We start from the raw sequence: 26028 nt of genomic DNA, 5'->3' as shown, positions 1-26028 counted from the left end.
CTAAACTCACAAATATAGCTAATAAAAGGCATATAGTTAGATTTTGGGCTGAGAAACCATAAGCAAATGGACCTGAGGTCAGATATATGGCAGACACTTATATATGGTTACATGGTAATGTGGTGCTACACTGTAGGTATATCAGTATAAGGAAAATGTTTGTTCTCGTAGAGTGTTAGCCATTGGGTAGGAAATATAAAAAAAACAAAAAACTTGATAGTCTTCAGTAGTTGATACCTTTTTAATGGCTAACTAATAATGATGACAGATTACAACGTTTCGGAACTCTCGACTCCTTTCTCAAGTAAATATAAAACCATTAAATTTACGATCCTGCTTCAAACACTGGAGAAGGGGCTAAATCTGTCACATGGTTTTATGTCATCTTACAGAAATCACTGACCTGAGACCCTGAGAACTGATAAGAACTACCTGGAATGTTTACATTGTTTGTACCAATTACTAACAAGCCTCTACCCCCCTTCCTCCTGGAATTCTATCCCTATGTGCCCTTTTGTACATAAATATGCATCCTTCAGAAATGGTTTTAAATTTATCTGAGAAGAGAGCCGAGAGGTTCCCAAAAACATTGTAATCTGTCATCATTATTAGTTAGCCATTAAAAAGGTATCAACTACTGAAGACTATCAAGTTTCTTGTTTTTTTGGTATATCAGTATATAAGATCCTGCACAATGACTACATAGAGTAACTATAGGGAATTACTAGTAGATAAGATGCCACAGTGAGGAATGACGACATGTTATATAGGTTTCTTGTTTACATATTATAACTTTTAAATACGATATTCAAATCATTCCTATAAAATAATCAGTATCCGCCTGTTACATCACAGTATAAGTGTACAATGTTATACCACATTACATAGAGAGAAAAGTAACCAAACACCTTCCAGTCCAGACTCACCTCCTGATCCCAGATACTAGAAATGCCGCTCACTTACTGTAATAGGTTTCTCTTATCCTTCAGTCTTGAGACCTTAGGCTCATTATGTGATACAACTCTGTTACTCTTATAATTAATAGATTACACAGTAGTTAAACCCCACCCTATTCTCTAACTATTGGCTGTATCATTTGGCTGAGAGATAGAGATGAAACAGTTTTTCAAAAATTCAGCCTAAGGTCCTATTGTAGCATAAAAGAGCGCACTCCCTTTACTCTGTCGTCTGCTGATTCCACACAGAACCTCTTCTATTAAATAAAAGTAGCGCCCCCCTGACCGAGGGGAGGGGGTGTCAGCAGTAAGCTTGTGTTGACGGCACGTATTATTTTGGTTATAGGCATAAGTTGGAGCTACTTTTTTGCTGTCGTAGTCCTAATCGTAGCCTGGCTTTATGACTGATGTGATTCCAAACATAGAACACATGTTTTGGGACTATTAGGGGGTGTTAACAGGTAGGAACTTGATGCTGATTTGGGGGTGTATTCTGCCTCTGAATTAACTTCAGATTCTGCTCTGATTCTTCCTCTGAATGTTTTCAATGGAAGGCAAAGATCGCGGAAAACGTCAAAGGCGTTGACTAATTCAGCCGCGGACTCCACAGACCGAGACTCCCCACGGATTATATAGTCTCCTCAATATCTCTTTCCTTGGAATGAAACAGGGAGGCAAAATGGAAGATGTAGAAGTGCATAATAGATACTTCAGGGTGGTGGGATCATCCTTTGTATCTCTGGAGTCCCACTCCGCAATTCAGGATCACTCAGTCCCCAAGCAGGTGGACGACCACCAACATGACATTTAAGAGGTAAGACCTGCATTGACAAGACCGAATGAAACCTTTATGAGCTGACAGTATGTAGCACAGGATTACCCTGTAACACTAATACAATACACTGAATCAGGAACAACGAAACCTTTATAATGAGAAGTCAGTGATAGTCTCAATTAGCGTGAATAGGGGCCTTATGTAAGTAGTTTCTGGGCCTAAAGACAAACTAGTTTGTGGATGTCAATCAATATACAAGGAGGTGATAGTTTTTCTAGAAGACATTGTTATTCATAACCATAAATTTCCAATAATTATCTGAATAATAAACAATGTCCTTTTATAACGTAGATGAATACATGACAGTGTCTACTGCACCGGAGCCCCGGGCCATGTCATCCTCACAATAACATTATGAGTTATGAAGGATTGTAGAGTATACTGGTTTATCAAATCACTGAGTTTTAGTCTCCATTAGAGATGAGCGAGTAGTATTCGATCGAATACTACGGTATTCAAAATACTCGTACTCAATCGAGTACCACTCACTATTCCAATGGAAAAATTTGATGCAGAACCAGCGTTGATTGGCCGAATGCTATACAGTCGGCCAATCAATGCTGGTTCTTCTCCTACCTTTAGAAGTCTTCTCCTAGCTGCATCCCTGTGGCGTCTTCTGGCTCTGAATTAACTCTGCCAGGCATCAGGCCTGGGCAGAGCCGACTGCGCATACCTGCGCTACAAGAAAATGGCCGCTTTGACTGTAAATGGCCATTTTCTTGTAGTGCGGGCATGCGCAGTCATCTATGCCCAGGCCCGATGCCTGGCAGAGTGAATTCATTGCCTGATGACGACGCGGGAATGCTGCGCGGAGAAGACTTCTCAGAGAATCCAGCCCGACCCTCACTCATGCACTTGATAAGTTCAGTTTGATCGAATGTTGCCTACCCCTGAAGCGAGCATTTTTCCCCCATAGAGTATAATAGGAGTCAATATTCGATTCAAGTAGTAGAATATTGAGGTGCTACGCAAAACGAATATCGAATATCGAGTATTTCACTACTCGCTCATCTCTAGTCTCCATGTGGTTGAATTTACCACCAATGTCCAGTCAATAGAATGATGAGCTCTCTACAATGAGTATGAACTGAATTTCATAACGGCCTTTAGTTCATCTCATCAACAGATCAAAGATATTATTATGAGACATTGGCCAGTCCTACAGAATGACCCTTTTCTTAAAAAGGTTCTTCCTATAAGACCCAAATTCACCTTTAGAAGGGCACGAATTCTCAAAAGTATTCTAGCGCCCAGTAAATTACGGTCATCCAATACAACCTCCGTAACAACTAATACCTCCTCCGGAGGGAGTTTCCGTTGTAACCGTAATAGATGCAAGTGCTGCAGATCAATTAGAAATAAAGTATGTGAGATTAGTAGCTTCACTACCAACGAAATTTTTAGATTAAAATACCATCTTGATTGTACTTCGTCATTTGTAATATATTTATTGGAATGCCCGTGTGGCCTCCAATATATAGGTAGAACATCTAGACAATTAAGCGAGCGTATCAACAAGCATCGCTCGAATGTCACAAACGGTTACATGAAACATAGTGTGTCGCGACATGCAGCTGAACATCACAACAAAAACTTCAGCGGATTTTTGGTAACACCAATTGACTGGGTTCCCCCGGGTAATAGTGATAGACTGAGTAAGCTAAATAAAAAAGAGATGTTCTGGATGTTTAAATTTAATACATTACATCCAGCGGGCCTAAATATCGCAACTGAGGATGTAAACAGATGAGTTACCTTGTATAATCCTTTTGGTCATTCTTAATGTATACTGTTAACTAAAAGGTGTATTTTTAGGGAAGGGCCTATATAATTGGTTGAAATGCATGTTTTAAACTATTTAAATTATTCAATTTATTTTTCATTTTTAATTTGTATAATAGTCAGATAGAAATTTAATGTACCAATATCGAGTATATCATGAACATGGTGGGCTATATTTATATATATATATATTTTTAGGAATGTAATCATATAGATTTTTATGTTTTCTAATTAGAATCATTTTCTAAACTTTTATGTTACGTCCTAGGCAAATATCATCACTATGAATTCTTTTAGATGACTCGTATAGCAGATTGTCCTTTTACGCATGCGCAGAAGTTCATGCGTTCCAGGTTGAACCGCATGACTTCCTTTTATTTTATTTTTTATTCACATTTGCATATTTAGCTATACGACTCTTGATAGGTTGTACCACCGTTTTTTCTTAGCCCGTACTGTTGGTTTCTCTGGTGCGGGCGGAGTGCCCGTGCTCTTGTGGTGATAGAATATTCCGCCGAAAAAATTTGCACAAAGGCTCGTAACATCTAGCTAATGAGCATGCGTTCCAGCTTGGACCGCATCTTTTTCCTCCGGAAGTGGCACATGGAGCGGTACGGTTAAATAGGCCGAGGCGCTCCGGATAGAGTTTATTTCTTCCTAGCTTGAGTGAAGCTCGATTAGTGAAGGTAAGACAATATTATTGCTGGAATCTTGTTCTAATGAAATATAATAATAGTCACTGAACATATGGGATGTTAAGGATCTATAGTTATCTCGAGTATGAATAATATGATCAATATATAATAGTTTGTCTATGACTAATGATGTGTAATACATCACCTGAGCTTAATTCAGAATTCATATAATATACCTTGGATTTGTTTATAGGTTCTGGGTTTATAGGTAAATGATTTTCTTGCCTAATAACGTCGTGGTCTGTTGTTTTTTTCTTTGACAAGCTAATCTGTTTTTTAAATTATGTCTTTGTATATTCATGTTTTTTATACATATACTATATTTATTGTTTTTAACTAGTTACGCACTTGATAAAGGGTTCCGACCCGAAACGCGGCAACTGTTTTTGCGTTGTGCAATCTTCTTTTTGAATAAATTCCTTTGGACCTGAGAGCGCCGTCCTTTTGTTCTTCCATTGATGCATCCTCCTGGTTTTTGACCAGTGTTATAGAGACGTGCTGCCACTCTCACTCTGACGAAGCCTAATATTGCTGAAAACGGAGTTGTGAACGGAGTCACAACCCGATCAGGTGAGAGGCCACCAGGTCCTGAGTTCTTTTCATAAACACCAGATAATTCATCTATATATTTATAATAGACCATCTACACTATAAGTGTGCTCGGTATCTCTCTATTCTCTGAGCTCTCTACAATGAGCATTCATTCCTGTACGGGTGATTGAAATGCACAAATTTCCCAGGCACAAAATTAGAATTGGAGACAGAAAAACCAGAAGGGAAAATAGGCAGAGGAGAGGAAGAAGCTGGTAATACAGCAAAACATGCATCGGGTGGTGCGATGTCAGGCAGGGACAGAATTGTCACAGATAGTATACAAAACCCCACAGACACTTCTTCATATTAGAGCTCCTGTAAGTCCGTGCTCTTAGTTCCATCTTACAATGGCGATGGTATAGGGTCCTGATGTGTATGTCTGTACGCACCCTTGGTCTGTACATACACTTCTTTACTGTCTAAGCAGCAGCATTTTTCTGTCATACTCAGAGTGGAGGAGAGGAGTTTTGCCAGGTGAAAACTTTCATGTGGCAGACACAGATTTTCATCACTCCGAATATGTCAATCAGAAAAAACCTCTGGACCAGCGACTCTTCTCCAGTCATCCAGTACATAGAACTTTGGGCCCCTTTAGGACTCCTTTATTGAATTAACCATTGACCACATGATAACTTCTCCTGCACCAATGGTTCCGGGTAGGGTTGAGCCGATCTTGAGATTTCAGGATTGATTTTAAAATCCAATTTCCGATCATTTTCCATCCGATCGTGAAATATGCTTGATTGTCGATCGAGATTCGATCTTTCCCGATCCTGATTGCTCAACCCTATTAATGATATATACATGGATAGGGTTGAACCAATCTTGAGATAACCTCCGACCTCGATCCCGCCGGAAAAGATTGCTCAACCCTAGTTCCTGGTATTAGGCTGGTCTTTGCAGTTACATTGGTGGCGTGTTGTCTTGGCATATAACCATGATGACCAATTGCTGGACATAGTGGACATGTCAGTTAGAATGACCCCTGACCTCTGTGACGAGTGATTGGCAGAAGCGGTAATGAGTCAGGATGAATCAGGATTGGTGGAAAGGCTGAAACTGAGACTAGTGAGGGATCGGGCAGACACTGGCATGGAGGCCGGAAGGTATTTGGTAGGGGAGTACAATGTTCTATTATTTTATCCTCTATAACTCAATAGAATACTTCACTGACCTATTGATGGAGGGACACCGGCATCTGGTGAGGAAGCCGAAACCTATGCATCCTTCTCCTTTATAAATAATTCTATATCATTAGAGGGAGGAAATTTACTGCCATCTAGTGAGGAAATCCCAACTCACATCTCATCCTTCTTCATGGTGATTAACAAGAGACAAGTATATAGTGTAAACTACATGAGATAAAACAAGATAAGATAATCCTCAGGAGAGGCATTACAGTCACAGTAGGTACAGATAGTTATAGTGAATGAGCTTTCAGGTAAGTCTTCTATGTATAAAAAAGATTGTGATACACAAATGGTTACAATTTATAACATATGTTTGTGCTGATTCCGATTCTTATACTGGACTATAGAATATCGATCGTACTGAACTATAAAGGCTCAATAATCAGATCAACTCGGATTACTGGCAAATCCTCAGCATAGAAGGATTTGCCAGTAACTCAGCAGGTTTCCTTCATAGTTTCAAGGGTTTAGCTAGAGAACAATGGCTCCAAATATCCCATGTTTTATAAAACTTGTGGTGTTTGTATTGTTTCCAAGCTGTCACATATTCATACATATAGTCAATATTCAATATGTTCATTATTTCACCCATTATAGGGATCTCTAGTGTACATATTTTGAGAAGGTGTGTGGTCCAGTACGGGTCTGGAATAGGTTTCTCTCCCCAGGTGGGGTCATAGGCTCGTGACTGGCCCATAAAAGGTTGCAGAGCCTGCTCGTCAGGGCAGATCCTGGGAAAAGAAGAAGTGTCTGGGTCTGTCCTGATACTTAGAACCTTTTGATACAGTACAGTGCTGTTTTGGTTGATTCGTGTGGCTTCATTTTACAGTCACTGTATAGTGGATGGGACTTTAGCCAATTCCATCCCCACATTGCAGAATATACATGCTGCGGACATTCTGCAATTTCCAAAACCGTTGTGGTTAGTCCTCTTTGCCATATCCATTGCATTGTGCCTGCCTTAGCAGTGACGCCGGGTGCATGACATCACAGAAGAGCACCACATAATACTGAGGAAGAGACAGCGAATCGGATGCCACGATTAGGCCAAAAAGAGGTAACGGGTGGCGAGTATGGATGTTTTTTTTTATGTTTGTCACCTCCCCTGAGCCTTCACCTGAAATACTCCTCCCATATTGTTTAGGAAGAGTATTTTGGAACATTAGCATCTAATCCAGGTAGTTGCCAACCAATTCAACTATCTCCATAGGGAACCTGACAATAGCAAAGCGGCCATCTGCCCTTTGTGGCTTTTTGGATATAATACATATAATTTCCCAGCCATAGTATTGTATTGGATGGTCAGTGACTGTAGGAATCTCTGACAACCCTTGGTAAGACATGTTGTTCTATCCATCAACCACTTCCTGAATGTAATACAAAATGAGGCCAGAACTTTAGGAAGATTGTTCCCAGAAAAAGCTCATATTGAGGTCCTTCATCTTCTCTTGGTAGATTTTATCAAAGTACTCGCTCTGTGCGACAGTAAAATGATTCTTCCAGTCTCCAGATATTCCTGTAAGGAACAAAATATGCAAAAATACATTATCTTGTATTCTGAGACAGTTTACAAGAGGTGTAATAGCCAAAGTGTACATGGCCTCTTATATAATCATTGGCTACTAAAAATTATCCGATAGCAATGGCTAAGACAAACAGAATTACCTTTACGCAGGAAGGAGCCTTTAGATTGGTCTACTAGTTCAGAAGGAGCTTTACTCCAATTTGACATTGGGTTTTCCTTCATGGATTTGAAAGTTGAATTTTCAACAACCAAGTCAATCTGGGCGTCATCCAACTCCTGCCCCAAAAATTTACAGATTCTTACTACACTGCCACGGAGATCCTGAAAAATATGAGATGTATGTAGATGTATATATAATGTATAACTCACATCACAGTACTAGCCCATGAGACAAGTAGTGAGACAAGTTTTCTCTCCATCAGTCAGATACAACATGGCGCCTTATAGAGATCTTACATTTAGGCAACTGTAAAAGTAACCAGCAAACCCACTTTTGGAGCCTACATCCTTATGTTGTATCTAGAGATGGGCGAGTAGTATTCGATCGAATACTACGGTATTCGAAATACTCGTACTCGATCAAGTACCACTCGCTATTCGAATGGAAAAATCCGATGCAGAACCAGCGTTGATTGGCCGAATGCTATAGAGTCGGCCAATCAACGCTGGTTTTTCTCCTACCTTTAGAAGTCTTCTCCGTGCAGCATTCCCGCGGCATCTTCCGGCTCTGAATTCACTCTGCCAGGCATTGGGCCTGGGCAGAGCCGACTGTGCATGCCCGCGCTACAAGAAAATGGCCGCTTTGACTGTAAGCAGCCATTTTCTTGTAGTGCGGGCATGCGCAGTCGGCTCTGCCCAGGCCCGATGCCTGGCAGAGTGAATTCAGAGCCGGAAGACGCAGCGGGGACACTGCACAGAGAAGGCTTCTCGGAGAATCCAGCCTGACCCTCACTCGTGGACTTGGTAAGTTCAATTTGATCGAATGTGGCCTACCCCTGAAACGAGCATTTTCCCCCTATAGACTATAATAGGATTTGATATTCGATTCAAGTAGTCGAATGTTGAGGGGCTACTCGAAACGAATATTGAATAGCGAATATTTCACTGTTCACTCATCTTTAGTTGTATCTTTTATTGGTAAGAATTATGCCTTGTCCAACAGCCGAGAAATCATGAAGACTACCTTGGTCTGCTCCATGGGTAAGTGATGGACATAGAGGCTGATGTGGATCTATTACTGGTTAATAACCCCGTGGCATGCCTTTAGATTCCCATAAAGCATGGAGTCTGCAACAACTAAACTTATTACCTGGAGAAGCTCCTCGTAAGTGATAAAGAGGAATCTGTCATCATCTTTCATTTGCATCCAGCCTTTTACATGGTCAAACCAAGATCCAATAGAAACTAAAAGACAAAGGCCCAGATTACTTAAAAGGGACAAATTTGCCATTTTGTTCCCATCAGGGGTCACTTACAGAGGCCTGACCTCCTAGTGTCAAGTTGAGGTCGTGTCTTGACCAGTGACTCAATGGTTCAAGACTGGTTGACCAAGTCATTCACTTCATCCCAAGTCACATCAGACACCCCAAGCCAAGAGTCGGTGGGTTCATCAGACACAAACCTTAGTTGGCATGGACCAGAAGCAGGCCCTGTGCCCTCAGGTGTCCTGAACCTCTCTATCCTTTTATGTTACATCAGCTAGTGAATTACTCTGTGCTGTGGACTCATATCCACTATACTGTGAGGATGAGCTACTACTGGACAGTCAGCAGCTCATGCACAGCCAAGATCTGGAGGAGACATCTGCCGCTGCCTCCGGTAGTAGTGATGAGTAGAGATGAGCGAGTAGTACTCGATCGAGTAGGTGTTCGATCGAATACTATGGTATTCTAAATTCTTGTACTGGATCGAGTACTACTAGCTGTTGGAAGTTAAGATTCGATGCAGAACCAGCGTTGATTGGCAGAATGCTATACAGTCAGCCAATCAATGCTGGTTCTTCTCTTACCTTTAGAAGTCTTCTCCCTGCGCAGTGCTCCCGCGTCCTCTTCCGGCTCTTCATTCACTCTGCCAGGCATCGGGGCTGGGCAGAGCCGACTGCACATGTCCGCTTGTAGTGCGGGCATGTGCAGTCGGCTCTGCCCAGGCCCAATGCCTGGCAGAGTGAATTCAAGGCCAGAAGAGGACGCGGGGACGCTGCGCAAGGAGAAGAATCCAGCTGGACCCTCACTCTTGGACTTGGTAAGTAGAATTTGATAGAACGTTGCCTACCCCTGAAACGAGCATTTCCCCCCATAGACTATAATGGGGTTCGAAACCCGCTCGAACAGTCGAACAGTGTGCGGCTGTTCGAATCGGATTTCGAACGCCGAGCATTTTAGTGCTCGCTCATATCTACTGATGAGGAGAATGGAGTGAGAGCTGGTGTTCCAAGCGTTCAGGCTCCTAGCTTACGGTTGGTTCACATCTGTGTTGGCATTTAGAGATGAGCGAGTAGTATTCGATTGAGTAGGTATTCGATCGAATACTATGGTATTCGAAATACTCGTACTCGATCAAGCACCACTCGCTGTTCGAATGTAAAAGTTCGATGCAGAACCAGCATTGATTGGCAGAATGCTATACAGTCGGCCAATCAATGCTGGTTCTTCTCCTACCTTTAGAAGTCTTCTCCGTGCAGCTTCCCCGCAGCGTCTTCCGGCTCTTCATTCACTCTGCCAGGCATCGGGCCTGGGCAGAGCCGACTGCGCATGTCTGCTTGTCGGCTCTGATGCGGACAGGAAAATAGATTGTGAAGTACTTTCCTGTCCGCATGTTCTGTGCGGAGATCTGGTGGCAAGCACATGGATCACATTATAGTCTAGGGGATCCGTGTGCTTTCACTGCATAGCGCTTGTAATTGCGTTTGGTATTCTGTTCGGGGGATACTCATGCAGACTCCCCTGGTCGGTGTACAAATGCAGATGTGAACCAACCCTTAGAGACCACTGAGGAGGACATCAGTGACCTGCAGACATTATTGGATGAATGTTTAATGCCGCCTGTCATACAAATGCTGATATTTGCAATGCATTGCACCCTAGGGGGTCTAATAAATGCAAATCAAAAAAGAATTAAAAGGTCTATTCACCCCTCTTTCCCTAGAATACATATAAAAGTAAAACATTTATTGTGACAATCATACAGTTTAGGTATCCCTGTGTCTGAAAACACCCAATCTACAAATTTATAAAAATGTTTTTTCATGTACAGTGATTGCTGTAATGGGGAAAAAAAATTAAGAAGTGCTGAGCTGGCATTTTTTAATTGGTTCACCTTTGCTAAAAATGTAATCAAAAGTGATCGAAGCAATAGACAGCCCTCATAAAGGTGGGGACACTGCCTGCAAAGCTGGGTTGAGCGGGTCTGGCTGGACCGAATTGCTCAATCAGTCTGCTGATTCTGTCCTAGTTTACACAGCAAAGATAAAAACTGAACCAGGAACCAGCAGTTTGTACTACAGCAGCTAATGTTAAAACTAAGAACTTGCAATATGTTATTTGGACTGTCACATAAAATATTGAGTTACTGAGAGAGTTCACCTTTCCCCTGTATAAAGTCTTCTAAGAAATCCTGAAAATTCTCAGCAGGGGTGTAGATTTTGAGAATCTTGGTAAAATGGAACAAGGATACCATGACATCTCTGGGGTTTCGCATTGTGTAGATAATCTGAAAAAAAAAAAACAATGATAGTCAATAAAATAAGATTAGATTGTGTTATATATACCATGATAGATTCATTGTTTGACAATAGAAAAATGGGAGATGACCAAGTATAGTAGTGGACAACACCAGCATAAACATGGCTGCCACCGACATTGCCACCAACCCTACTCCATAAGCTTCCACTGGGTCTGCTTCAGGCTGGCTTTCTGGATATTGGGGATGAGCATTGGCTGGAATTATAATCACTACTGCCACCACCCTCTTCATGTCTTGTTACTCTGAATGGCCAGGTCCTAGCTGCAAAAGAATAATCACCATCTTTCCCATTCTCCCTGAATTTTTTCTAACTTATCAAAGCCATGAAATTCTTGAATAATCTTCTAATTTCCACCTCCAGATTAGCCCCTACCTGAATGACTACCAATAGTAGTACCATACCTCCTGCCACTACCACCTCCACCACCAATAGTAGTACCATACCTCCTGCCACCTCCACCACCCATAGTAGTACCATACCTCCTGCCACTGCCATCTCCACCACCAATAGTAGTACCATACCTCCTGCCACTGCCACCTCCACCACCAATAGTAATACCATACCTCCTGCCACCTCCACCACCAATAGTAGTACCATACCTCCTGCCACCTCCACCACCAATAGTAGTACCATACCTCCTGCCACCTCCACCACCAATAGTTGTACCATACCTCCTGCCACCTCCACCACCAATAGTAGTACCATACCTCCTGCCACTGCCACCTCCACCACCAATAGTAGTGTCTTCCTTTTCTACTTATTCTACTGTCATCCACCTCATTAAATAGAAGGAAAAAACATCCTGTCTGGTGGGTTTCTGTTTCCTCTCGGCAGAAGACGGAAACCTGAAAGCGGAAATCGGGGCACGGATGTTGCACTTTCACTTTTTGTAAATGTCAGTAGAATATTTCTTAGCACAAGCTCCAGGGATCTGTTCTCACTAAGCAGAGGGTTATGTTTTACTTACTTTTGCTTTAGAATTGAAATAAGATTTAGCAAACAGGTGGTGCGGTAGGTGAGAAGTTAATATTCTTGGTGAGACCAGTTTCTTCTCACGTTCTTTAAAACTCGCTGTTTCATACCATGGTGATCTAGAGAATATAGGCGTGACATTGGTTTTTGTAACATCTCCTTTGTGTTTAATTAAATTCAGGATTTCAATCATCCAGTTAGTACCTAGAAGAAGTAAGAGATTACATCAAGATATTTTAGAAATGCAGGAACTTGGCTGAAATGTATATTCCTTCAAGATCTACAGGGCTCCTGAAAAACTACCCACATAAATACTCTCTCAGTCACAGAAGCAGATTAAGATGTTCATGCACCCTGGTGGACTGTAGGGATTATTGCAGTTTGGTATAGATAAGTGTATCTACTTAACACACATCTATTTATTTCTTACATACATCCATGTAGCATGTACATGGGTTCAAAAGGCTTAGGTTAAAGGTTGAACTAGTCTGGCACAATCCAAACCTTAAGGATAAGGAGCCATGGGATGTTCCGCAGCTCTAAAGCGCTGCCGGAAAAAATGTGGCGGAAACGCAATGCAGTTCTTCTAGCAGAGCTGTAAACAAAGTTTGTGGCATCAAGGATATTATATATCACTATAAATCTAACAGTACGCTGAATTCGGAGCACTGTCAGCTTTCTAGTAGTAAATAATAGCGCTGGTGTAATATGACATCAAAAGTCATCTTTAAAAAATAGTGTATAACTGTCAGGGCTCCTAAGAACATATCTATAAAACATAGTGTAGAATACTCTTAGGGCTCCTAGGAACCTATCTATATAACATAGTGTAGAATACTCTTAGGGCTCCTAGGAACCTATCTATATAACATAGTGTAGAATACTCTTAGGACTCCTAGGAACCTATCTATAAAACATAGTGTAGAATACTTTTAGGACTCCTAGGAACCTATCTATAAAACATAGTGTAGAATACTCTTAGGGCTCCTAGGAACCTATCTATAAAACATAGTGTAGAATACTCTTAGGGCTCCTAGGAACCTATCTATAAAACATAGTGTAGAATACTCTTAGGGCTCCTAGGATCCTATCTATAAAACATAGTGTAGAATACTCTTAGGGCTCCTAGGAACCTATCTATAAAACATAGTGTAGAATACTTTTAGGACTCCTAGGAACCTATCTATAAAACATAGTGTAGAATACTCTTAGGGCTCCTAGGAACCTATCTATAAAACATAGTGTAGAATACTCTTAGGACTCCTAGGAACCTATCTATAAAACATAGTGTAGAATACTCTTAGGACTCCTAGGAACCTATCTATAAAACATAGTCTAAAATACTCTTAGGGCTCCTAGGAACCTATCTATAAAACATAGTGTAGAATACTCTTAGGGCTCCTAGGAACCTATCTATAAAACATAGTGTAGAATACATTTAGGACTCCTAGGAACCTATCTATAAAACATAGTGTAGAATACTCTTAGGACTCCTAGGAACCTATCTATAAAACATAGTGTAGAATACTCTTAGGGCTCCTAGGAACCTATCTATAAAACATAGTGTAGAATACATTTAGGACTCCTAGGAACCTATCTATAAAACATAGTGTAGAATACTCTTAGGACTCCTAGGAACCTATCTATAAAACATAGTGTAGAACACTCTTAGTGATCCTAGGAACCTATCTATAAAACATAGTGTAGAACACTCTTAGGGATCCTAGGAACCTATCTATAAAACATAGTCTAAAATACTCTTAGGGCTCCTAGGAACCTATCTATAAAACATAGTGTAGAATACTCTTAGGGCTCCTGGGAACCTGTCTATAAAACATAGTGTAGAATACATTTAGGACTCCTAGGAACCTATCTATAAAACATAGTGTAGAATACTCTCAGAGCTCCTAGGAACCTATCTATAAAACATAGTGTAGAATACTCTTAGGGCTCCTAGGAACCTATCTATAAAACATAGTGTAGAATACTCTTAGGGATCCTAGGAACCTATCTATAAAACATAGTGTAGAACACTCTTAGGGATCCTAGGAACCTATCTATAAAACATAGTGTAGAACACTCTTAGGGATCCTAGGAACCTATCTATAAAACATAGTCTAAAATACTCTTAGGGCTCCTAGGAACCTATCTATAAAACATAGTGTAGAATACTCTTAGGGCTCCTATGAACCTGTCTATAAAACATAGTGTAGAATACATTTAGGACTCCTAGGAACCTATCTATAAAACATAGTGTAGAATACTCTTAGGACTCCTAGGAACCTATCTATAAAACATAGTCTAAAATACTCTTAGGGCTCCTAGGAACCTATCTATAAAACATAGTGTAGAATACTCTTAGGGCTCCTGGGAACCTGTCTATAAAACATAGTGTAGAATACATTTAGGACTCCTAGGAACCTATCTATAAAACATAGTGTAGAATACTCTCAGAGCTCCTAGGAACCTATCTATAAAACATAGTGTAGAATACTCTTAGAGCTCCTAGGAACCTATCTATAAAACATAGTGTAGAATACTCTTAGGGATCCTAGGAACCTATCTATAAAACATAGTGTAGAACACTCTTAGGGATCCTAGGAACCTATCTATAAAACATAGTCTAAAATACTCTTAGGGCTCCTAGGAACCTATCTATAAAACATAGTGTAGAATACTCTTAGGGCTCCTATGAACCTGTCTATAAAACATAGTGTAGAATACATTTAGGACTCCTAGGAACCTATCTATAAAACATAGTGTAGAATACTCTTAGGACTCCTAGGAACCTATCTATAAAACATAGTGTAGAACACTCTTAGGGATCCTAGGAACCTATCTATAAAACATAGTGTAGAACACTCTTAGGGATCCTAGGAACCTATCTATAAAACATAGTGTAGAACACTCTTAGGGATCCTAGGAACCTATCTATAAAACATAGTCTAAAATACTCTTAGGGCTCCTAGGAACCTATCTATAAAACATAGTGTAGAATACTCTTAGGGCTCCTAGGAACCTGTCTATAAAACATAGTGTAGAATACATTTAGGACTCCTAAGAACCTATCTATATAACATAGTGTAGAATACTCTTAGGACTCCTAGGAACCTATCTATATAACATAGTGTAGAATACTCTTAGGACTCCTAGGAACCTATCTATAAAACATAGTGTAGAATACTCTTAGGGCTCCTAGGAACCTATCTATAAAACATAGTGTAGAATACTCTTAGGGCTCCTAGGATCCTATCTATAAAACATAGTGTAGAATACTCTTAGGGCTCCTAGGAACCTATCTATAAAACATAGTGTAGAATACTTTTAGGACTCCTAGGAACCTATCTATAAAACATAGTGTAGAATACTCTTAGGGCTCCTAGGAACCTATCTATAAAACATAGTGTAGAATACTCTTAGGACTCCTAGGAACCTATCTATAAAACATAGTGTAGAATACTCTTAGGACTCCTAGGAACCTATCTATAAAACATAGTCTAAAATACTCTTAGGGCTCCTAGGAACCTATCTATAAAACATAGTGTAGAATACTCTTAGGGCTCCTAGGAACCTATCTATAAAACATAGTGTAGAATACATTTAGGACTCCTAGGAACCTATCTATAAAACATAGTGTAGAATACTCTTAGGACTCCTAGGAACCTATCTATAAAACATAGTGTAGAATACTCTTAGGGCTCCTAGGAACCTATCTATAAAACATAGTGTAGAATACATTTAGGACTCCTAGGAACCTATCTATAAAACATAGTGTAGAATACTCTTAGGACTCCTAGGAACCTATCTATAAAACATAGTGTAGAACACTCTTAGTGATCCTAGGAACCTATCTATAAAACATAGTGTAGAACACTCTTAGGGATCCTAGGAACCTATCTATAAAACATAGTCTAAAATACTCTTAGGGCTCCTAGGAACCTATCTATAAAACATAGTGTAGAATACTCTTAGGGCTCCTGGGAACCTGTCTATAAAACATAGTGTAGAATACATTTAGGACTCCTAGGAACCTATCTATAAAACATAGTGTAGAATACTCTCAGAGCTCCTAGGAACCTATCTATAAAACATAGTGTAGAATACTCTTAGGGCTCCTAGGAACCTATCTATAAAACATAGTGTAGAATACTCTTAGGGATCCTAGGAACCTATCTATAAAACATAGTGTAGAACACTCTTAGGGATCCTAGGAACCTATCTATAAAACATAGTGTAGAACACTCTTAGGGATCCTAGGAACCTATCTATAAAACATAGTCTAAAATACTCTTAGGGCTCCTAGGAACCTATCTATAAAACATAGTGTAGAATACTCTTAGGGCTCCTATGAACCTGTCTATAAAACATAGTGTAGAATACATTTAGGACTCCTAGGAACCTATCTATAAAACATAGTGTAGAATACTCTTAGGACTCCTAGGAACCTATCTATAAAACATAGTGTAGAACACTCTTAGGGATCCTAGGAACCTATCTATAAAACATAGTGTAGAACACTCTTAGGGATCCTAGGAACCTATCTATAAAACATAGTCTAAAATACTCTTAGGGCTCCTAGGAACCTATCTATAAAACATAGTGTAGAATACTCTTAGGGCTCCTAGGAATCTGTCTATAAAACATAGTGTAGAATACATTTAGGACTCCTAAGAACCTATCTATATAACATAGTGTAGAATACTCTTAGGACTCCTAGGAACCTATCTATATAACATAGTGTAGAATACTCTTAGGACTCCTAGGAACCTATCTATAAAACATAGTGTAGAATACTCTTAGGGCTCCTAGGAACCTATCTATAAAACATAGTGTAGAATACTCTTAGGGCTCCTAGGATCCTATCTATAAAACATAGTGTAGAATACTCTTAGGGCTCCTAGGTACCTATCTATAATACACAGTGTACAATAATCTTAAGGCTCCTAGGAACCTATCTATAAAACATAGTGTAGAATACTCTTAGGGCTCCTAGGAACCTATCTATAAAACATAGTGTAGAATACTCTTAGGGCTCCTAGGAACCTATCTATAAAACATAGTGTAGAATACTTTTAGGACTCCTAGGAACCTATCTATAAAACATAGTGTAGAATACTCTTAGGGCTCCTAGGATCCTATCTATAAAACATAGTGTAGAATACTCTTAGGGCTCCTAGGAACCTATCTATAAAACATAGTGTAGAATACTTTTAGGACTCCTAGGAACCTATTTATAAAACATAGTGTAGAATACTCTTAGGGCTCCTAGGAACCTATCTATAAAACATAGTGTAGAATACTCTTAGGGCTCCTAGGAACCTATCTATAAAACATAGTGTAGAATACTCTTAGGGCTCCTAGGAACCTCTCTATAAAACATAGTGTAGAATACTCTTAGGGCTCCTTGGAACCTATCTATAAAACATAGTGTGGAATACTCTTAGGGCTCCTAGGAACCTGTCTATAAAACATAGTGTAGAATACATTTAGGACTCCTAGGAACCTATCTATAAAACATAGTGTAGAATACTCCTAGGACTCCTAGGAACCTATCTATAAAACATAGTGTAGAATACTCCTAGGACTCCTAGGAACCTATCTATAAAACATAGTGTAGAACACTCTTAGGGATCCTAGGAACCTATCTATAAAACATAGTGTAGAACACTCTTAGGGATCCTAGGAACCTATCTATAAAACATAGTCTAAAATACTCTTAGGGCTCCTAGGAACCTATCTATAAAACATAGTGTAGAATACTCTTAGGGCTCCTATGAACCTGTCTATAAAACATAGTGTAGAATACATTTAGGACTCCTAGGAACCTATCTATAAAACATAGTGTAGAATACTCTTAGGACTCCTAGGAACCTATCTATAAAACATAGTCTAAAATACTCTTAGGGCTCCTAGGAACCTATCTATAAAACATAGTGTAGAATACTCTTAGGGCTCCTGGGAACCTGTCTATAAAACATAGTGTAGAATACATTTAGGACTCCTAGGAACCTATCTATAAAACATAGTGTAGAATACTCTCAGAGCTCCTAGGAACCTATCTATAAAACATAGTGTAGAATACTCTTAGAGCTCCTAGGAACCTATCTATAAAACATAGTGTAGAATACTCTTAGGGATCCTAGGAACCTATCTATAAAACATAGTGTAGAACACTCTTAGGGATCCTAGGAACCTATCTATAAAACATAGTCTAAAATACTCTTAGGGCTCCTAGGAACCTATCTATAAAACATAGTGTAGAATACTCTTAGGGCTCCTATGAACCTGTCTATAAAACATAGTGTAGAATACATTTAGGACTCCTAGGAACCTATCTATAAAACATAGTGTAGAATACTCTTAGGACTCCTAGGAACCTATCTATAAAACATAGTGTAGAACACTCTTAGGGATCCTAGGAACCTATCTATAAAACATAGTGTAGAACACTCTTAGGGATCCTAGGAACCTATCTATAAAACATAGTGTAGAACACTCTTAGGGATCCTAGGAACCTATCTATAAAACATAGTCTAAAATACTCTTAGGGCTCCTAGGAACCTATCTATAAAACATAGTGTAGAATACTCTTAGGGCTCCTAGGAACCTGTCTATAAAACATAGTGTAGAATACATTTAGGACTCCTAAGAACCTATCTATATAACATAGTGTAGAATACTCTTAGGACTCCTAGGAACCTATCTATATAACATAGTGTAGAATACTCTTAGGACTCCTAGGAACCTATCTATAAAACATAGTGTAGAATACTCTTAGGGCTCCTAGGAACCTATCTATAAAACATAGTGTAGAATACTCTTAGGGCTCCTAGGATCCTATCTATAAAACATAGTGTAGAACACTCTTAGTGATCCTAGGAACCTATCTATAAAACATAGTGTAGAACACTCTTAGGGATCCTAGGAACCTATCTATAAAACATAGTCTAAAATACTCTTAGGGCTCCTAGGAACCTATCTATAAAACATAGTGTAGAATACTCTTAGGGCTCCTGGGAACCTGTCTATAAAACATAGTGTAGAATACATTTAGGACTCCTAGGAACCTATCTATAAAACATAGTGTAGAATACTCTCAGAGCTCCTAGGAACCTATCTATAAAACATAGTGTAGAATACTCTTAGGGCTCCTAGGAACCTATCTATAAAACATAGTGTAGAATACTCTTAGGGATCCTAGGAACCTATCTATAAAACATAGTGTAGAACACTCTTAGGGATCCTAGGAACCTATCTATAAAACATAGTGTAGAACACTCTTAGGGATCCTAGGAACCTATCTATAAAACATAGTCTAAAATACTCTTAGGGCTCCTAGGAACCTATCTATAAAACATAGTGTAGAATACTCTTAGGGCTCCTATGAACCTGTCTATAAAACATAGTGTAGAATACATTTAGGACTCCTAGGAACCTATCTATAAAACATAGTGTAGAATACTCTTAGGACTCCTAGGAACCTATCTATAAAACATAGTCTAAAATACTCTTAGGGCTCCTAGGAACCTATCTATAAAACATAGTGTAGAATACTCTTAGGGCTCCTGGGAACCTGTCTATAAAACATAGTGTAGAATACATTTAGGACTCCTAGGAACCTATCTATAAAACATAGTGTAGAATACTCTCAGAGCTCCTAGGAACCTATCTATAAAACATAGTGTAGAATACTCTTAGAGCTCCTAGGAACCTATCTATAAAACATAGTGTAGAATACTCTTAGGGATCCTAGGAACCTATCTATAAAACATAGTGTAGAACACTCTTAGGGATCCTAGGAACCTATCTATAAAACATAGTCTAAAATACTCTTAGGGCTCCTAGGAACCTATCTATAAAACATAGTGTAGAATACTCTTAGGGCTCCTATGAACCTGTCTATAAAACATAGTGTAGAATACATTTAGGACTCCTAGGAACCTATCTATAAAACATAGTGTAGAATACTCTTAGGACTCCTAGGAACCTATCTATAAAACATAGTGTAGAACACTCTTAGGGATCCTAGGAACCTATCTATAAAACATAGTGTAGAACACTCTTAGGGATCCTAGGAACCTATCTATAAAACATAGTGTAGAACACTCTTAGGGATCCTAGGAACCTATCTATAAAACATAGTCTAAAATACTCTTAGGGCTCCTAGGAACCTATCTATAAAACATAGTGTAGAATACTCTTAGGGCTCCTAGGAACCTGTCTATAAAACATAGTGTAGAATACATTTAGGACTCCTAAGAACCTATCTATATAACATAGTGTAGAATACTCTTAGGACTCCTAGGAACCTATCTATATAACATAGTGTAGAATACTCTTAGGACTCCTAGGAACCTATCTATAAAACATAGTGTAGAATACTCTTAGGGCTCCTAGGAACCTATCTATAAAACATAGTGTAGAATACTCTTAGGGCTCCTAGGATCCTATCTATAAAACATAGTGTAGAATACTCTTAGGGCTCCTAGGAACCTATCTATAAAACATAGTGTAGAATACTTTTAGGACTCCTAGGAACCTATCTATAAAACATAGTGTAGAATACTCTTAGGGCTCCTAGGAACCTATCTATAAAACATAGTGTAGAATACTCTTAGGACTCCTAGGAACCTATCTATAAAACATAGTGTAGAATACTCTTAGGACTCCTAGGAACCTATCTATAAAACATAGTCTAAAATACTCTTAGGGCTCCTAGGAACCTATCTATAAAACATAGTGTAGAATACTCTTAGGGCTCCTAGGAACCTATCTATAAAACATAGTGTAGAATACATTTAGGACTCCTAGGAACCTATCTATAAAACATAGTGTAGAATACTCTTAGGACTCCTAGGAACCTATCTATAAAACATAGTGTAGAATACTCTTAGGGCTCCTAGGAACCTATCTATAAAACATAGTGTAGAATACATTTAGGACTCCTAGGAACCTATCTATAAAACATAGTGTAGAATACTCTTAGGACTCCTAGGAACCTATCTATAAAACATAGTGTAGAACACTCTTAGTGATCCTAGGAACCTATCTATAAAACATAGTGTAGAACACTCTTAGGGATCCTAGGAACCTATCTATAAAACATAGTCTAAAATACTCTTAGGGCTCCTAGGAACCTATCTATAAAACATAGTGTAGAATACTCTTAGGGCTCCTGGGAACCTGTCTATAAAACATAGTGTAGAATACATTTAGGACTCCTAGGAACCTATCTATAAAACATAGTGTAGAATACTCTCAGAGCTCCTAGGAACCTATCTATAAAACATAGTGTAGAATACTCTTAGGGCTCCTAGGAACCTATCTATAAAACATAGTGTAGAATACTCTTAGGGATCCTAGGAACCTATCTATAAAACATAGTGTAGAACACTCTTAGGGATCCTAGGAACCTATCTATAAAACATAGTGTAGAACACTCTTAGGGATCCTAGGAACCTATCTATAAAACATAGTCTAAAATACTCTTAGGGCTCCTAGGAACCTATCTATAAAACATAGTGTAGAATACTCTTAGGGCTCCTATGAACCTGTCTATAAAACATAGTGTAGAATACATTTAGGACTCCTAGGAACCTATCTATAAAACATAGTGTAGAATACTCTTAGGACTCCTAGGAACCTATCTATAAAACATAGTGTAGAACACTCTTAGGGATCCTAGGAACCTATCTATAAAACATAGTGTAGAACACTCTTAGGGATCCTAGGAACCTATCTATAAAACATAGTGTAGAACACTCTTAGGGATCCTAGGAACCTATCTATAAAACATAGTCTAAAATACTCTTAGGGCTCCTAGGAACCTATCTATAAAACATAGTGTAGAATACTCTTAGGGCTCCTAGGAATCTGTCTATAAAACATAGTGTAGAATACATTTAGGACTCCTAAGAACCTATCTATATAACATAGTGTAGAATACTCTTAGGACTCCTAGGAACCTATCTATATAACATAGTGTAGAATACTCTTAGGACTCCTAGGAACCTATCTATAAAACATAGTGTAGAATACTCTTAGGGCTCCTAGGAACCTATCTATAAAACATAGTGTAGAATACTCTTAGGGCTCCTAGGATCCTATCTATAAAACATAGTGTAGAATACTCTTAGGGCTCCTAGGTACCTATCTATAATACACAGTGTACAATAATCTTAAGGCTCCTAGGAACCTATCTATAAAACATAGTGTAGAATACTCTTAGGGCTCCTAGGAACCTATCTATAAAACATAGTGTAGAATACTCTTAGGGCTCCTAGGAACCTATCTATAAAACATAGTGTAGAATACTTTTAGGACTCCTAGGAACCTATCTATAAAACATAGTGTAGAATACTCTTAGGGCTCCTAGGATCCTATCTATAAAACATAGTGTAGAATACTCTTAGGGCTCCTAGGAACCTATCTATAAAACATAGTGTAGAATACTTTTAGGACTCCTAGGAACCTATTTATAAAACATAGTGTAGAATACTCTTAGGGCTCCTAGGAACCTATCTATAAAACATAGTGTAGAATACTCTTAGGGCTCCTAGGAACCTATCTATAAAACATAGTGTAGAATACTCTTAGGGCTCCTAGGAACCTCTCTATAAAACATAGTGTAGAATACTCTTAGGGCTCCTTGGAACCTATCTATAAAACATAGTGTGGAATACTCTTAGGGCTCCTAGGAACCTGTCTATAAAACATAGTGTAGAATACATTTAGGACTCCTAGGAACCTATCTATAAAACATAGTGTAGAATACTCCTAGGACTCCTAGGAACCTATCTATAAAACATAGTGTAGAACACTCTTAGTGATCCTAGGAACCTATCTATAAAACATAGTGTAGAACACTCTTAGGGATCCTAGGAACCTATCTATAAAACATAGTGTAGAACACTCTTAGGGATCCTAGGAACCTATCTATAAAATATAGTCTAAAATACTCTTAGGGCTCCTAGGAACCTATCTATAAAACATAGTGTAGAATACTCTTAGGGCTCCTAGGAACCTGTCTATAAAACATAGTGTAGAATACATTTAGGACTCCTAGGAACCTATCTATAAAACATAGTGTAGAATACTCTTAGGACTCCTAGGAACCTATCTATAAAACATAGTGTAGAACACTCTTAGGGATCCTAGGAACCTATCTATAAAACATAGTGTAGAACACTCTTAGGGATCCTAGGAACCTATCTATAAAACATAGTGTAGAACACTCTTAGGGATCCTAGGAACCTATCTATAAAACATAGTGTAGAACACTCTTAGGGATCCTAGGAACCTATCTATAAAACATAGTGTAGAATACTCTTAGGACTCCTAGGAACCTATCTATAAAACATAGTGTAGAACACTCTTAGGGATCCTAGGAACCTATCTATAAAACATAGTGTAGAACACTCTTAGGGATCCTAGGAACCTATCTATAAAACATAGTGTAGAACACTCTTAGGGATCCTAGGAACCTATATATAAAACATAGTGTAGAACACTCTTAGGGATCCTAGGAACCTATCTATAAAACATAGTGAAGAATACTCAGAAGTGTGAGCCATTTTGAAACTCTTTAAATTTCCATTTGTGGATTTTAAGCAATTCCTGACCATTTTATAATCCATTGTGACCAAGAGGGGACCTGATCCCTGATATCTATTCATGTGCCCAGTACCAGATCCTGACATTGACTCTCCATGATGTGATTAAGGCCACACAATGATGTCAATACAGGGGATTTATGGACAACCAAAAGTGTCAGGAATTTGTTTTCAAAACTATTCTATAGGTGGAATTTGGGTGTTAAAGTGTAACGCTCATTTTATTTATTTATTTTGCTATTATGATATGGGGGATGAACATTTTTTTGTGATATACTTTATTAACCTATCTAAGTTCAATTTATTGGAAACCAGCCTATACATTTTCCATTATCAATGCTCTAACTCAGTATGGTCAGGGAGACTGTGTCTGTACACCTGTACTCAATGCAGCAGGTACAGATGAATTGTTTACCAAATGGGGGATGGTCACTTCAAATGGCTGTATCTCCAGTTTTATATCACCTAGAAAAATGTTTCTGATATCACAAGTAAGCTAATATAATGAGTTTCCAGAAACTGCTACTGTAAAAGTTTCAGTTCTGTATATTCACAATACAAATGTGTACCGACTTTCAGGTAACAGCTCAGTTAGGGAAATGTTAAAGAGAATGTTACAGCCTGATTTCTATTTAAAAAAAGGAAGCTAGATAGGTTATTATTACCAAAATGGTCACCAAGCACCCCCAACACAGTAGCAAAAATGAATAAAAAATATAAAACTGCAACAGAAGTTTTTATTTTTTCGATGATCATGTGGTGACCAAATTATTGACAATCAATAGATGTTACATTGTAATACAACACAGTGATCTTAGGGCCACAAGACCAAAATTACCATGAGCCATAAACTAATATGTTCTACTTACCTGATTTGGAAAAAGTTACATTGTAAATGTCATCATCAAATACTTCAAATTCATTTTCGGCATGGTTGAGAGATTCCTCTGTGTGTATCCCCTTGACAAATCTGACTCCTTTGTAATTAAAATGGTCGAAAGACATTTTATCTAAAATAGAACAAATTCCAGTTGAAGATCATTAAGAAATGTCCTTAATAGATAATAGCTTAGTTTTTGTCTTCTTTTAACACTTTACCATTGTATTCTTGGCCACAGCCTCCACATTGGCAGACGGGTATGTTGAGCTTGGACGGATGTCACCAAACACTTATTGTTACATGATATTTCCATATTTGACTTATTACTATGTTAAGGTTGTTTTCTCAAGGCCCTCACACCATAGACCCAATGACAGCCATGTTTCCCAGACTGAACACTGAGCTAATACTCAAGCCCAGAATCATAATCAACATCTATGTATGGTGAACGCCGTGTAGGAAAAAAAAAAAAAATCAAGAGCCAAGCTGCTATCTTTTCACCACTGATAAAAATTTTAACAAAAAGTGATCAAAGCAATAAACATTCCCAAAATGGTATAACTAAAAACTACACCTGGTCCTAAAAAAAAAAAACCCTATGCATCCCTGTACACGGAAATATAGGAAAATTATGGGTGTCAGAATATGGCGACTGCAAGAAAATCGATGGTTTATTGGAAAAAAGTAATTTTTTCATTTTCATGTCCCAATGTTAATAAAATCTATGTAACAGATTAAGGGTCTGTGCACACAGAGATTTTTGGTGCTTATTTTGTGCCAGCGGAAAATCAAACCTATTGAAGTCAATGGGAGGCTTTTTTTAATGCAAATTCCGTGTCAGAATCCACGCCAGAAAACTCTGTGTGAATGGATCCTTACAATTGTAAGCCTTCTAATGTACATAATAAATCAAAGGATAATTAAAAGATGATGTTGATATAAAACAGAGATATGGTAGATACTATTTATTAATATGTATGGGTGGGTGGATAGCTGGCTGTCTGAAGTACAGAGTATTTCACATTTTGAAAAATGCAATATTCTTCCAAATTCTTTCAAATTTCCTATTTTTTTTTTTAGAAATAAATACAAAAATTTTAATTAATGTCATGAAGTACGTGGTGCTATATTTATTTACACAGGTAGATTCTTGGGCATTAATTATGTAGGAAGGATGATTATGGTCCTAGATTTTTATACTGAGGTTGGTTCTAGAGGGGTGGATGGATGGATGGATGGATGGGT

The 26028-nt window shown here is 38.6% G+C and overlaps 1 protein-coding gene across 1 annotated transcript; it reads right to left on the bottom strand.

Annotated features, from left to right (window-relative positions):
* Window positions 1-7379: 7379 nt before the first annotated feature.
* LOC142209847 (sulfotransferase 2B1-like) lies at window positions 7380-24908 on the bottom strand. The gene is made up of 6 exons (XM_075278890.1): window positions 24773-24908; window positions 12287-12495; window positions 11159-11285; window positions 8887-8981; window positions 7718-7898; window positions 7380-7568 (listed from the first exon to the last, which is right to left on the bottom strand). Exons 1-6 carry the CDS (start codon window positions 24906-24908, stop codon window positions 7450-7452), a joined length of 867 nt encoding a protein of 288 aa, XP_075134991.1. The 3' UTR covers window positions 7380-7449.
* Window positions 24909-26028: the final 1120 nt, after the last annotated feature.

This window comes from Leptodactylus fuscus, chromosome 6 (assembly GCF_031893055.1).
Source record: "Leptodactylus fuscus isolate aLepFus1 chromosome 6, aLepFus1.hap2, whole genome shotgun sequence".
NCBI classification, from domain to species: domain Eukaryota; kingdom Metazoa; phylum Chordata; class Amphibia; order Anura; family Leptodactylidae; genus Leptodactylus; species Leptodactylus fuscus.
Note: the sequence above shows the minus strand (reverse complement) of the source record. Positions and strands in the feature narration are given on the sequence as shown.